Source organism: Mirounga leonina, unplaced genomic scaffold, assembly GCF_011800145.1.
Source record: "Mirounga leonina isolate KUSES-001 unplaced genomic scaffold, KU_Mleo_1.0 Mir_129, whole genome shotgun sequence".
In the NCBI taxonomy this organism is placed as follows: domain Eukaryota; kingdom Metazoa; phylum Chordata; class Mammalia; order Carnivora; family Phocidae; genus Mirounga; species Mirounga leonina.
In genome coordinates this window covers 3,373,069-3,387,951 of record NW_023270323.1, presented here as the reverse complement: position 1 = coordinate 3,387,951, position 14,883 = coordinate 3,373,069, and the positions used below count along the sequence as shown (strand labels likewise).

The 14,883-nt window shown below is 42.8% G+C and overlaps 1 protein-coding gene across 1 annotated transcript in view; it reads right to left on the bottom strand.

Moving 5' to 3' along the window:
• Positions 1 to 14,883, bottom strand: part of UNC5C (unc-5 netrin receptor C) — a 344,363-nt gene that overhangs the window by 64,290 nt on the left and 265,190 nt on the right. The window contains exon 5 of the mRNA XM_035004478.1: positions 2,075 to 2,255. Within this exon, the coding sequence (XP_034860369.1) occupies positions 2,075 to 2,255 (181 nt within the window). The remainder of the gene's footprint in view (positions 1 to 2,074; positions 2,256 to 14,883) is intronic.

Genomic DNA, 14,883 nt, shown 5'->3' with positions numbered 1-14,883 from the left:
GTTTCCCTAACTTTCTAGAACGGATATGTATTTGCAATCCACAAATGGATACTAACAAAAATAAATATACACAACAGACTCGAAAACGAAATACTCATTAGATGTATATGTTTTGCTGTGGGTTTCTGGTGAGCCTCATCTAGGAGCCTTGGACAACTGACTTTACGGGCCATGAAAAGGACAAACAGATGGTTGATAGGTTGAGTTTCAGTCAGTGTTCCAAAAAGCAACTTAACCTGCTCAGCTTTACAAAACCAGATGTCATGGAATTGTCAGTATAAATTGCTCACTAGCATACCTGCAGGCCAATATTGGGGGTTATACTATACGTGTATTGCTCTGGTAGGATTTTAACGAGAAATGAATAATCATAAACTTCTAGAGAAAAAAAAAAAGAATGAGAAAGTCCCAGACTTATTCTCTCATTCTACAGAGAAGGAGACACGGGCTCCCAGCATCCTGGTCGAGTGACCCATGAAGGTCAGTTAGTGGGAGAACTAGTCTGAGAGCACAAGCCTCCTGACCCCTAGTCAATGCTGCTTTCTGAACTCAACATGCTCAAGTTCCTTGTGTTTGAGTCTTTCTAGAAACAATGTTCAGCTTGTATTTATAGATATTGAAAGCATGCTATACATAGGAAAAGAGATTTGCATGTATATTAAACATGTATATAATGCATACGCAGAGAGTCTGTCCTCATTAGTTATCTATGATTACTACGTGCTGTGATGTGCTCCGTTTCTCTTTTGCCCTTGAAATGATGTTAATCAAGCCCTTCAGCCACTTTAGGAAAAGACAAAAAGAGGATCATTTCATTGTGACTGGAGAGAGGCAACTGCTTACAATTTAACGGAGCCATTATCTTGACGAGGAAATTCAGGCTCAGAGTACTCAGAGGATTAAAAAATAGTCTGTATCTGTCTTGTAATGGACACGAGAGGTTTAAAGCGTCCCCATATTCAGCCTTTGGAACTTCACAGTGGCTCTTGTTTCTCATAACTCCTTGCAGCACAAGGACCTCCATCCGAAGGGCACTATCGGCTGTAAGTACCACGAGCCAGATACTTGCCAATAGCGACCCCTGCTTCCCAGTCACCCAGACCCGAAGGCCCCTGGAATGGCCTTTGACACCAACGCAGCCACGAGGAGCTTCCTTAAGTTGCAAGCGGGTTGTGCGACCCAGGCATCTCAGGTAAGAGGGGCATACCCTCAAAATACTTCCCAGGTTGTTAGGTCACCTCTGGTACAAGAAATCATCAAGAATATGAGGGCCTCTGTATGTCCGACATCGTGAGAAATGCACAGACAGACAGAGCGGTCTCTCCGTCTATAACGGAGCTTACCGCACAGCTGGGGAAATGAAACTACCCATAGAATGCCTGGGAGACAACTGAGCGCTAAAACGCGCAGAGAAATAAAAGCATCCCACGCTACAGCAAAATTGGGAGCGGGACTGTTGAGTATTTCTGGAGAAAGGATAGGCCCCGTCGGAGATGAGCTGGACTAGAAAGGACCGGAGACTGGGAGGGAAGCTTCCGGAAGAAATCATCATGTTGAACCTTGCCACGTGGTTAGGATGAGGGCCACGGGGATAGCAGTGCTTGCCTTCACTCTAGGTCTCCCTGAGGGAGAGTGTGAAGCAAATTCCAGGAAGTCAATGTTGCTCTGATGTGTTTGGGAAACAGGTCAGCTCGTTTACCTGACTGAGCCAAGGCCCACAGAAGTATGAGCAAGCTGACTCAAGCATCTCCATCTCCAAACTCTCTCTGGCTCTGGGTAGTCTGGGGTATGGAGAGGGGAGGGCTTAGAGAGGCAGGGACATCTGCTGGCTCTGGTGCAGGCACTCAGGAAGACTTCCTTCATCTTCCCCATCAGCTCACTGACAAGGGCTAGGAATTTCCAAGTCTAGTCTTTCTATGAGTATCGGGGAAGCAGGTAAACCTCACTGTCGGAGCCCGAAGCTGGGAGAGAGTGGCGATGAGGACTGCCAAGGGGCCTCTCCGGGATGTTTTAAATTAAAATGAGAAACGGTAGTTTGACATGAACTAGACTGAGACTCGGACAGCTCACTCACCGTAGACTATGACAGTTGCAGTCGTGCTTTTCCTCTTGGCAACGATGTTTTTGGCAACACAAGTATAGTTGGCAGTATCTGAGAGGCGGGCCTGCTTTATGATGAGGTTGTGATCAATGGTAATATAAAAATTCCGATCTTCAACGGGATCAATTATGTCTTCATTTTTCAACCATTCTACCTAAAGATGCACAAGAGAAATAGATAAATCCCCAGTATGGATCCTTTTTCTTTTTCTTTTTTTTTAAAGATTTTATTTATTTATTTGACAGAGAGAGAGATAGCGAGAGCAGTAACACAAGCAGGGGGAATGGGAGAGGGAGAAGCAGGCTTCCCGCCGAGCAGGGAGCCTGATGTGGGACTTGATCCCAGGACCTTGGGATCATGACCTGAGCCGAAGGCAGCCGCTTAACCGACTGAGCCACCCAGGCATCCCAGTATGGATCCTTCCATGGCAGTTTGTCCTAACTTGAGCTTTATCATTTGTATAACATTGCTTCATGCTCTGAGCTTCTGCAAACCGAGAGGAAGTAACTTTCTGAGGTCATGTTAAGTATCACTCACCTGCCAAACAGGCTGATTCTGTCTGTACTCCGTTATTCTCAAATGTCAATGAACCAATTGGGAAATATAGTGTTCAAATTGTTTTCACTTCGCCCTGCGGGCAGGAACAGGGAATGCGCACTGCCAAGTTCAGAACCCAATCAGAAATAAGGGGCTAAGCATTTCAAACTCACCTCAAACCTTTTGCTATTCGATTTGTTTACTCTTGGCAACTTACTCGCTGCTTTTCACAAAAGAACGCAAAGACTATTAAAAAAAAAAAGCTCAAAAGGCATCTTAGACCTCATGTAGCTCTAATAAACCCACATTTGGATGATTTACGGGTAACCTTGCTGAAACATATGGATTAAATTTCCCCCCAAATGCACTTACATTAAAATGTAGCAAACACGTATTTGGAGATGCACTTAAGCCAAAATACTTGGAGAAAAAAAGGTTTTGTATCAACTTTCAATATAATACAAATAGCATATACATCATACTCAAAGCTTTCTTTTTGTGGATCACTAGCATCAAACCTTTGCCTCATGGTTTGCTTCTGGGAAGCCTGACCTAATACATGACTGTTCAAAACTACTGAGCTAGTTTTTCCATGTAAATAACATCAATTTTGCAACAGCAATGTTATCCTTCCAGATTGAAAGGTGGGAGATATAGCTACATAAGCTTTCCTTATGGAGGATAAATTATTTCTTGTTCTATAAATTGCTGTTGCTTCTTCTTCTTCTTCTTTTTTTCTATGCACAGGTTTTTCCATAAAGCAAAACAACCTTGGTATTTGCCACACTTAAACTTTTCTTTTATAGCGATGGGATAATGGATACAAGTAATCTTTAGCAGTAGAGTGTCAATAGTGTTGCCATTTTCAAAATCTTAAGGAGTTTGGCACCGCAAGAGGTCTGGAAACTAATCTCTAAATCTGTCAGTGGGTTTGACGTGGTACAGCTCTAAATTACATCCAACATACGGACTCTAAAATAATGCTCCTCTAATCCTTAGAAGAAGGGCCACAATTTAAAGGGAACAACAACACCCAACAACAACCCTGAAATAAACGTATGAGGATGTAGATAAGAGCAACTATTTGTAGTGATATGAATTTTGAAATGGCAAAACGTTCTTGGTATTTACACTACGGTAGTAAGAAACAGAATGGAATCCATCTAAAACAGTGGAGTTTGAAAACATGCATTTTGTTTCCAACTACAGACAGCACATTCAGTCGGGACCATGCTTGGATATATCTGATCAGAGAGTCATACTCTCTTGATCTGGATTTTCTCAAAATTTGGCCGTATGTGTATAGTAGTATGATCTCACTAGAAACGCAAGAGGGAAGGTAGCAAAATTCATACTGCTACAAAGTAGGACAATAATGATCAATTATCATTAATTATCATTGATGATAACTGAAAGTGGGCATTAATTTTTTAATCTAATCTTTAGGTAGGCATATCTATGCCATTCTAAAGAAAGCTTTCCACTTATAGAAGGCACTGTTGGGCTCCCCCAAGTTGGTCTTGGATCCACTGTGTGTGTGTGTGCGTGTGTGTGTGTGTGTGTGAGTGTGCTCTTAGTACTTTCCTTTCAAAGACCCATAATTGCTACTCTTTCCTTGAAAGATGGGTCTCAGACTGCTGGACCCTGCCTGGAAATGCCTAGGGGTTCACAGCTCCCCTGCCCCACAACCTACCCCCCCTCAGCCATTGTCTCATGGGTGTGGAAATATGCTTTGTATCCAGTTGGGGTCAGAATCCGAGCTGCTACTCTCCAGACCTCCCCTGCGGGATGAGGCTGAAGCTATCTCCTTGAGGTGTCACCTGCATGTCCACACTTACTGGGCTTCTCGTTTTCTGTCTAGTATGCTCCACCCACCTCTAAGGTTCTCTCTCCTATGAATGCTTCCATAAAAAAAACCTCTTGCATTCAAATCTTGGCCTCATGGTTTGTTTCTGGAGAATCCGATCTAACCCATGACTGTTGAAAACTATGGTTTCTTCTACTTAAATCACATCAATTAATAACAGTGATATAATCCTGATCATAAGTGACATTAAGAGATCCCAAGGGATATTGCAAACCACTTGTTTATTTGAAAGTTTATTAGATGGAAGAAAAAGAGCGATCTGCACAATTGACAAGATCTAAAAAGACCTCCATGATTATTGGGTAAACCATCTTTACTTTCAAATACATCACTCCACATTTTTCTCAAGTCTCTTGCCAGTGCTGGAGCAGTGACTATGACCTGAGTTTTGAGGGCCCCTGAAGAACCCCAGAAGTACAGAAGTACTGAGGATGCCCTCAGGGTCCTGGGGGGGGGGGGCACTGCCCTCCTCCCCAACTCTGGCTTTAACCAGAGAAGCTTGGCTTTGCTCTGTCTTCCACACCGGGTTCACTTGTAATGCCTTTGGTTAAAGAAACAGAGGGTTCACTACTGCTTAGAAATAGCCATAGGCATGGAGAGGTGAGCCGTGGGCTCCTCCAGCTTCTGGTAGCTCCCCTACCCCTGTTCCCTTCATGCCAGTACTCCCAGCTGCCGCAACGTCCTGCTTTGAGACCACATCTCCACAAGAAGCTCAGGTCATCACTCACCGCCCACACTAGAATCCTCATACTGCTTGGTGCATCCCCATCTCCCGCCCTGCAAAAGTCTCGACAGCCTTCCAAGCTTCTTTGGGAGGCAGCAAAATACTCCAAAATTTCACACTCTTTTTAGATTGTTTTCTTCATTTTTCTTTAACTAAAACCTAGCTCTTCATGATGCTACTGTGTTTTTTTTCTGGGGTTCTCTCACGTGGTGGCTGCTTGATTTCCCAAATCCAAATTACAGTGGGCCTGGGCGTAAGTGTCCTCCTTGTTCTGCCCTGTCTATTCTAGACCATTCTCTCCAACAGCTTTGCTTTGAATCTCATGTCATCCGATTATGTCACCCACTTTCTATATTTTTTGTAGTCATCTACAGACCTCTGTACTCACAGTCATTTTATCCAGCACATTTTCTGTCATAATTTCTAATGATTTTAATAACCTGACAAACATGACACTTTCCAATTTTGGCCTCTCAAGTACACAGCACTCCTTCCTGCCATGATCTTGGTCTCTAAGACACTCACACTTAAAGGCCAAAGACTTTCAATCCTGGCCTCACTGTAGACTAATTTGGATGTTCATAATATATCAATTCTACATCCAATCCAGAGAAATTAAATCTAACCTACAGAAACCCCGACTCACCATCAAGACTGTTCTAGCACCCATATTTTTTAAACTCCTCAAGGGGCTGTCACTTACTGCTAGGGTTGAGGAGTACCACTCTAGTTAATTTTCTCTCAAATGAGATCCCTGACAAGAAGCATCTACGTCACCTGGAAGCCTGACAGAAATGCAGAATCTCAGGTCTGCCCAAGTACACTTACTGAATCAAAATGTGCATCTCAACAAGAAATTCAGGGATTTATATGCACATTAAAGTTGGAGAACCACCAGTCTAGCTCTTGTCCTTACCACTGATTGTAAACCCTCTGAAACCCAAGTTCAGTTATCACCTCTTTCTACTCTTCCCTGTCTTTCTGGTTTACTCCCCCTAGGACCCCTATTTTGACTGCCTTTCACCAGGACCCACAAATCTACTAAACTTCCCAATGTTATCTCTCACCCCTCTCACGTTACCTCTTCTCTCTTCACTACTTTTCAATGGCCATGTCCAAATTCTCAAAATCCCTTGCCTTATATTCTCAGCTCCCCCATCCCTCTCCTTCCTTAAGGCACTCACTTGGCTACTCTTCCCTGACACCACCTTCAGAGACTCGCAGCAGAATGTGGCTGTGCACAGCCATGTCGAGTAGGCTCATCTTAAATTCATGATAACACAATGCGAGTGGGCTCTTAATTCTGCCAAAAAATTGTACTACATTTTCATCATCTGTTCATGGTCCCATCCTCCTAGACAGCTATTTCACACCTTCTCCTCTCCCTTTAAACACTACCTCCCTCTCTATCCTCACTTTCAGCTGATGACCACGATTTCTCCTTCACTGAAAAAAGTGACAATCACAAGACAGTTTCTACAACTCCCACTACCCACCTCCCCACCCCTATTCTGCACCCTCTCTCTGGTTACTGGTCAGCTGTCCGTGCTCCCACCCATCACCTCTCATTTGTATTCTGCATCCCACTCCCTTGTGCCTGGTCAAGGGCAAGCCCCAGCAATGTTCCTCTCTGTCTCTTAAATCATTAATATTCCCTCTACACAAAATCATTTCCATCAGCCTACAGACATACAAGTATTTTTCACAACTTAAAACCCTCCCCACTCGTTTCTGCCGGTAGTCACCTCCACATTTCTTTGCACACCTGACAAAAGGTCTTGGAATACTTGTTGATACTTACTCTCTCCATTTCCTGACCTCTTCATGTCTGCTGAAACTATTCTAATGCACATTCAGCTGCACCCTTTCACCCATACTGCTCTTTCCAAAGCCACCAATCACTTTCACTTTGTTAGGTGTATTGGTGAGGTGCTTGTACTTAACTCATGTGACTAAGCAGCAGGTTGGACCCTGCTGGTTTCTCCCTCCTCCTCCTCACTTGCTTTCTTGGTCAGGGCACTCCATCCCCCACAGCTTCCTGGAGCGGAAATCTGTTCCCCTGTAGAGCCTGTGTCCCTGCACCTCTTCTGTTTTTCTATTTTCTATCTATATTCATTTCCTTGGTGAGCTCATCCAGTCTCATGCAGATACAAATCTTAATCTCCAGTCTAGACCCCGCCCCTGAACTCCAGACTCATATATCCAACTGCCTTCTTTCGGCTCCACTGGGGTGTCTAAGAACAACCTTCTGAACCGCACTTCCAACTCTGCTCCACCCACAGCTTTCCCCATCTTAGTTAATGCCAACTCTATCTGCCCAGTTACTTAGACAAATACCTCAGACTTGGCCTTGACTCCTCTCTACCTCTCTCTTTGCCCGCTGGAAGTCAGAGCAGCATGTTGGGATCTGACCACTTTCTGTCCTTTCACTACCACCTCTCCTGGTTCAAGCCACCATCATTTCCCTCTTGGATTACTGCAGCAACTTCTTGTCTTATCTTTTCCCCTTGGCCATCCACAGTCTATTCTCAACACAGTAGAGTGATCCTCAAACTCTAAGTTGGATCATGCTGCTCCTCAGCTCCAGCCCTCCAATGGCTCCCTATCTTGCTTTGTGCCAAAACCAAACCCACCAGGCCCAGCATCACCAGGACCCCTGACCTCTCTGAGATCACCTTGTTTACTTTCTCTCGTCTCTCATCTCCTTAGCATGCTGGCCCCTCCGGTGGTCCTCACACACATCAGTGCTGCCCCTGCCTTGTGGATATTGAGTCTGCTGGTGAACCTGCCTGAAATAATCTCTCCCTTCCCCAGGTATCTGCATAATTTGCTCCTTTCCCTTCTTCAGGTCTTGAGATGTCACTTTCTTCGTGAGCCATTTCCTGATTTACCTTTAAAATTGCAACATCTCTCTCTGCCTATAGCCCCAATCTCTCACCCTCTTTTCTTTATTTTTGGCATGGCACTTCTCACCATCTCAGATAGTCTATATTTTACTTAGTAGTTGTCTCCTCCACCAGAATTAAAGCTCCGTAAATTCTGATCTATTTTTGATCAATGTTATATTGCTGTGGCCTTAAACTGGCATATAGTAAGGGCTTAGTTAGTATTTGCTGAATGTATGAACAGAAATAAGATATGTAGTGGGATCAAGTCTGTTATACACACTTTTAGATCTCTATAAAGTTGCTGCTTTCACTGGAAAACTTAATATTAAATATATTTAGTGAGTGCCATTTTAAATATCCCTTCTAACTAAGTTCTACTGGAGACTAAGAACACAAATCTCTACTGCTTAAGGTGAAATCCTTCAGAGCTGGCCTGGCCTCCAAATGGACTCAATGGAGAAATCATAAGATAGAAGAGCACCTCTAGAATGTCTCACTATTATTTCTGAGTCTACAGTGTTGTGTGGCCAGCATGTTTTAACTAAGGCATCTTTGAAAGTGGGATACCCCTCTAACGCACATTATACCTGCATGTCTGCTGGAGAAGCAAAAGAGGGTGTTTGAGTAATTATTGCAGACTTCATTTGGTAAACACAGGATCTAGGTGATCATGGTAAATCTGGGCCTAAAATCCAGTTTCCTAAGAACTTCAATTTTTAATAAAGATCTCGGTAGGCACCTTGTTTTTTTCAATTCCATTCCACAGACACTGAGTACCTACATGTGATGCATGGTGTCAAGTGCTGGGGGAGAAAGGGACAAATCAGATAAGTGCTTGCAATGCATGAGAATAATTCTGTTTATCATGTAAGAGGTTGTCTAAATCAGCAAGGGAAATCAATACAAATCTTTATAAATATATCTTTTTATTAAAAAAAATACATCCTTTTCATGCAGTGTCTCCAGAACCCAACAGCACCAGATAAAGTGACATTCTTCCATTTGAAGTAATTTCATAGTGAATCTCCTTACAAAAACTGTATGTGAAATCCCAAGAAACAGTAAAGAATCTTTTGTTGTGTTAGGATTTTATTGCACTGAATAGTAATTAATTATATTGTTGCAATGCTATTTATTTGGAAGCTAATCTTGGTTAATCAGGAGTCAGTACTTTGGTCTGGCCTCTGAATTCTGTTCCTGTTTTGCTCATTTCAATGCTTCTTGTTGATTTCACCCTGAGCTGTGGCTTCCTCCCACCCCTCCCCATTTAGCAAACCCTCTGATTTATACATGGGAGAAGTCTTTCTGAGTTAGAAGTTATTTTTAGCTATGAATAAAACATTCAAGAAGAGAGAAAAATAGGTTGTAGTTCAGAAAACAATAAAAGGCTTTGCCCATAAACCATAACTTGTTGTCAGTGCTGCAGTAAGACAAAGTAGCATTTCTGTCCTTGTGACTCAGTAACTGCAGTCTTTTCAATAATTTGGGGCACATTTGAAGTAATTGACTCAAGTGTTTATAAAGAAATGGGAATTTATTAACAGGTAATAAAAATAGTTACAGGGCAATGTTAGGATGTCCTATTTGCATATTCTTTTGTTATGTTTGCTGTTGATTAATCCCACTGTGTGCAATTGAAAATCTTACTCTAAGAAGCAGTTCCTAAAGTACCAGCTGAGAGGGTTGTTCTCAAACCTGACTGCCTGGGTTCAAAATCAAACTCTGTCGCCTCTGTGTCTCTCCTGGGTAAGTTCCTTATCTTCTCCCTGCCTCCGGGTCCTCATTTACAAAATGAGGATAATCCTCAAATGCATTCCATAAGGTTTGTAAAGATCAGATGTAAAGATCGAGTCCCGCATCAGGCTCCCAGCTCCGTGGGGAGTCTGCTTCTCCCTCTGCCTTTGCCCCCCTCTCTCTCGCTGTCTCTCATGAATAAATAAATAAAAATATTTATAAAAATAATAAATAAAAACAAAAAGGAAAGTACCTTGATGTCTGAATTCCGTTCGCTTTCTCTGACATTTTTTATTGAGGTAAAGTCAACTCACCATCAGATTATAACTCTTTAAGATTGTACTAGATACATATAAATGATTAAGTATTAAATTGGCCAATCTACTTTGTATGCTAAACCTAAATACATATTTCCATTTAAACTTTGTGAATCTATAAGTCTAGGGATGTCATTAGCATGTGTGTGCTTTAGAGAAAGTATAACATGGCATTTTAATCAGCCTGCATAAATATTATTTTCTAATTCTTTTAGGTTAGAAGCAAATCCTCACACTAGATTAATTTTTAAAGGCATAAGTAGAATAGATTTTTTTTTTAAAGATTTTATTTATTTATTTGAGAGACAGAGAATGAGACAGAGAGAGCACATGAGAGGGGGGAGGGTCAGAGGGAGAAGCAGACTCCCTGCCGAGCAGGGAGCCCGATGCGGGACTCGATCCCGGGACTCCAGGATCATGACCTGAGCCGAAGGCAGTCGCTTAACCGACTGAGCCACCCAGGCGCCCTTAATATTCTTTTAAAAAAAGATTTTATTTATTTGAGAGAGAGAGATCGCACAAGTGGGGGTGAGGGCAGATAGAGAGAGAGAGAGAGAGAGAGAATCTCAAGCAGATTCTTCACTGAATGCAGAGCCCAATGCAGGGCTCTATCCCACGACACCGAGATCATGACCCAAGTCAAAACCTAGAATGGGATGCTTAAATGACTGAGCCACCCAGGTGCCCCTAAATATTAATCTTCTAAAAAAAGAAAATGGATTCTTAAAGAATCTAAGGAACAAATGATTCTCCAAGCATATTCTTATTTTCCATGAACAACTTGACCCTCACAACATGAAAATAATTTTACATTTGTCTACTTAATGAAATGTGTTTTTTTGGACACACTCATTTCTTTCTCCATACCCTATGATGTCCAATCTATCCTCAATCTCTCCCTCTCCCTCTCTTTTTAGTAATAAGCCATTTCTTGTCTTTACTATCTGGACCTGTATAGCCCCCAAATTTGATTATGCTCTTAGAATTCCAAGCTACCTATTTGTGTGCGTGTGGCGGGGGGGCGGGGAGTGAAGAATAGATAACATAAAATGGTCATCACTTGTTCTTTTAATGACACCAGTCTCTACCCCACCTCCACCCCCAGACAATAGCAAACACATCTTTGGATTTAACACATTTATCTAGGTTCCCAAGAGAGGGAATTTCCTTCTGGTCACCTGCTCTCACTATGACCCCAAGTTCAGGAGTGACTATCCTGAGCTCTCTTCTCTGTTTCTCTTTCTCTTCACACAGAAAAGATTCTGGGGCAGCTGGACCGGTCAAATAGGAAAGGAAAGGTAGATATGATGGCTCATGCTGTGGTTATGGTACAACTGCAAGCTTTAGGGTGGCAGAAGTAGGGGATGTATTCTGGCGGGGGAGAGGGTGCCCTGTGGTCCCTAATGTGAATCATGACCTGGTTTAAGAAAGAGTTCCAAAACAAAACATTTTCCTTGCACTGAAATTGGGAGGGCAGGGAATGAGGTGAGAAGGATGAAATGTGTTGGCGAGGAGTGAAAAAACAGAAAACAATGAGCTGGTATGGAGTATTTCAGGCACCGAGCTAGGTCCTTTAGATACATAATCTGTATTCCTCACAGCTGTTCTGTGAGGGAGGTATGTATAGACCCATTTTTCAGATGAGGAGAATGAAGTTCAGAGAGCGGAACCGGTGCAGGCTTACAAAGCTCGAGAAGGAGCACAGATCTGGATGCTGGACTGCCTGAGCCCTGGGCTCTTGTTTGCCTATTAAAGCAAGAACTGGGAGGAAGCCACCATAGAGCTACAGACATGAGCATCCATGGAGGGGGCTCCAGATCATGTGGTGGTAGCTAGAAGAAGCCGGGACAGCAAGAACATGTTAGTTACGCCAGGACATGGACCCGGGCTAGCCTCTAGCTAGCGCTCTGTAGGGAAACAGTTATTACCACCACCCTGCTCACTCTTATAGGACAAACACAGGTTCACTGTCAGAGCCAACACTACGACTGGGTGGGTGCACTTTGACTTCAGGCGCATCAGGAAAGAATCCTTGTTCTTGAAAGATGCACCTCAATTTTTGGCAGTGACTTGAAATGTCTTTAGGAGGGGCTAGTTTTTAATCCCATCCTTACAAGGTTCTCTTTATATGCAAATGACCTGAGAAATAACATCTTGATCTAAACCATATAAAATATTACCAAACTTGGCATATAAATGACTAAGGGAAAACTATTTTCAGTTTAAAGAAGAGTTTGAGGGGCGCCTGGGTGGCTTAGTCGTTAAGCAGCTGCCTTTGGCTCAGGTCATGATCCCAGGGTCCTGGGATCGAGCCCCGCATCAGGCTCCCTGCTCAGCCGGAAGCCTGCTTCTCCCTCTCCCACTCCCCCTGCTTGTGTTCCCTCTCTAGCTATGTCTGTCTGTCAAATAAATAAATAAAATCTTTAAAAATAAATAAATAAATAAATAAATAAATAAATAAATAAATAAATAAATAAGAGTTTGAAGGCACATGGATTTCAAACTGGAAATCAAGTAACCAACAATATGCAAAAATTTTCTAAGGGGTACACAAACAAAAACATATTTAAGGGAATCTGTATTTATATCTTTAACTTCCATATACACTTCATCCTAAAACCGATTGCCCTGAAAACGTGTCCTCTACTTTTCAAAATGAAGGCATCTCCTGCATCCCAATCTTCCCAAGATACATCGTATGAGGGTATAAAAGGCTCTAGGGTGGCACAAGTCAGGTGCAAACTAATTGGGAGGATTCGTGTGGTATTTGAGATAGTAAGGGACTCTAATGACAGGGTGACAAACTCTTTAGCAAATCAGGTCATTACAATTCTTGGCATTCATCAAAATGGAAGGAGGCCCTAATATGCCACTAATGGGTCCCTGAACATGATAGGTGATAATAAAACACTATCTGACTTAGTGCCTTTACTAGGTTCAAAGACTTTTATAAATTAAAATTTAAGTTTAATAAGCGAAAGGAATATCTAGTGCAAAATGAAAGATACTTAAAATGTTTTTAATGTGCACATTTTTTACCTAACAGCATTCCATCAAATTCTATCCCTAGAAAAACCTCCTATGTGCACATATCCATATGCTATGACTCACCTGTGTTAAATCTAACTGAACACTCTGTGGTCTGTTATTTTCTTAAGCAACGTGCTCCGTGGCAAGGATGCTGAGCAACGGGAGATAGTTCTGTAAAGGGCAATCTTCATATTGTGAGACCTTGTTCAACATTCAATCAAGAAAAGGCAAACACAAATAAGGTCATCTTCCTCTAGTGAAAAATGTTAGGAAATGGGAAAAGGAGCAAGTTTCTGCAGAAGGCGTTTGCCCCACTTGCGAGACCAATTCCCACCTCCGCCTCATAGAATCTGCACTCAGGAGCTGCACTCACTGCTCACTTTGTCCCCCTCTGACTTCTTGAGGCCCCAGGTCATCAACATATTGCTCAATATTTTTTGTGATCTTCCTTAATCTAAGCAGATGACATAGGTCTTTTTTTTTTTTTTTAAACATATCATATAAGGCCAAAAGATATAAACTCCTCTCAAAGCTCTTCCTTCCTTCCGTGTCAGGTCACCCACAAACACGCACATGTCCCCTGTCCATCCTAAAAACCAACCAATAAGGAAATTACTCTGTGCACAGACACGCCTGCTCTTCTCAGCCTCACTTTCATCTCCTCTCTCCCTTGGTGGCTAAACTGTCCTCACTATTCATCTGCCCATTGACCCTTGAATTTAGAGCTGTCTGGATTCACGCTCACCACTCAAACTGCACTTTCAGAGGTGACCAACGACCTCCCTTGCTGCCTCGTCCAACAAGCCAACAGCATCGTCTTTCCCTATGCCACTCTTGTACCATGTGATTAGCTGTTCTTTCTCAAACCTCTTTCCCTGGTCCCTTTATTTTATCCACCATAGTTCACACTGTCCTCCGCAGGGCTCTCTCTTTCATTTTCTCTCCTTTAAACTTTATAGCGTTGATCACCTAGTGAGGTTTTAAGACCTGCTCCTGCCCAGGCCTCACCTGCAGAGGTTCTGATTGAATTGGGCATATGAAGGGCCCAGGCCTTGTTTTGTTTGTTTGTTTGTTTGTTTTTAAGATTTCATTTATTTATTTGGCAGAGAGAGACATAGCGAGAGAGGGAATACAAGCAGGGGGAGTGGGAGAGGGAGAAGCAGGCTTCCCCTGGAGCAGGGAGCCCGATGCGGGGCTCGATCCCAGGGCCTTGGGATCATGACCTGAGCCGAAGGCAGACGCTTAACGACTGAGCCACCCAGGTGCCCCAGGCCTTGGTGTTTTTAAAAGCTCCTCAGGTAATGCTAATGCGCAGCCAGGTGTGCAAACCACTGGCCTATATGCACTGGTGATCTTCTTCACACTCATGGCTGTTCACTCAAAAATCATTAACTCCAGTCCTAATGTTCATTCAACTCCATTCAGATTTTCAATTACTTTCTCGATAACTCCAACTGAATGCTCAATAAATACGAAATGCAGAACAGGTATTGAATTGATCTCAGTATCTCCTCACGTCATTCCTCTCTCTATAAATGTGGTCCTCCTGATTTTCTCTTTAATTATGGAGTCGTTATCCTGCCAGTCCTAAACTCAGAGCTTACAGGAATCCTTGTGCCTTTCTTCAAAAACTATTCTATTCGGTTATGGATGGTGCCTAGAATGTTTGTTCAAACCTGGCTTCC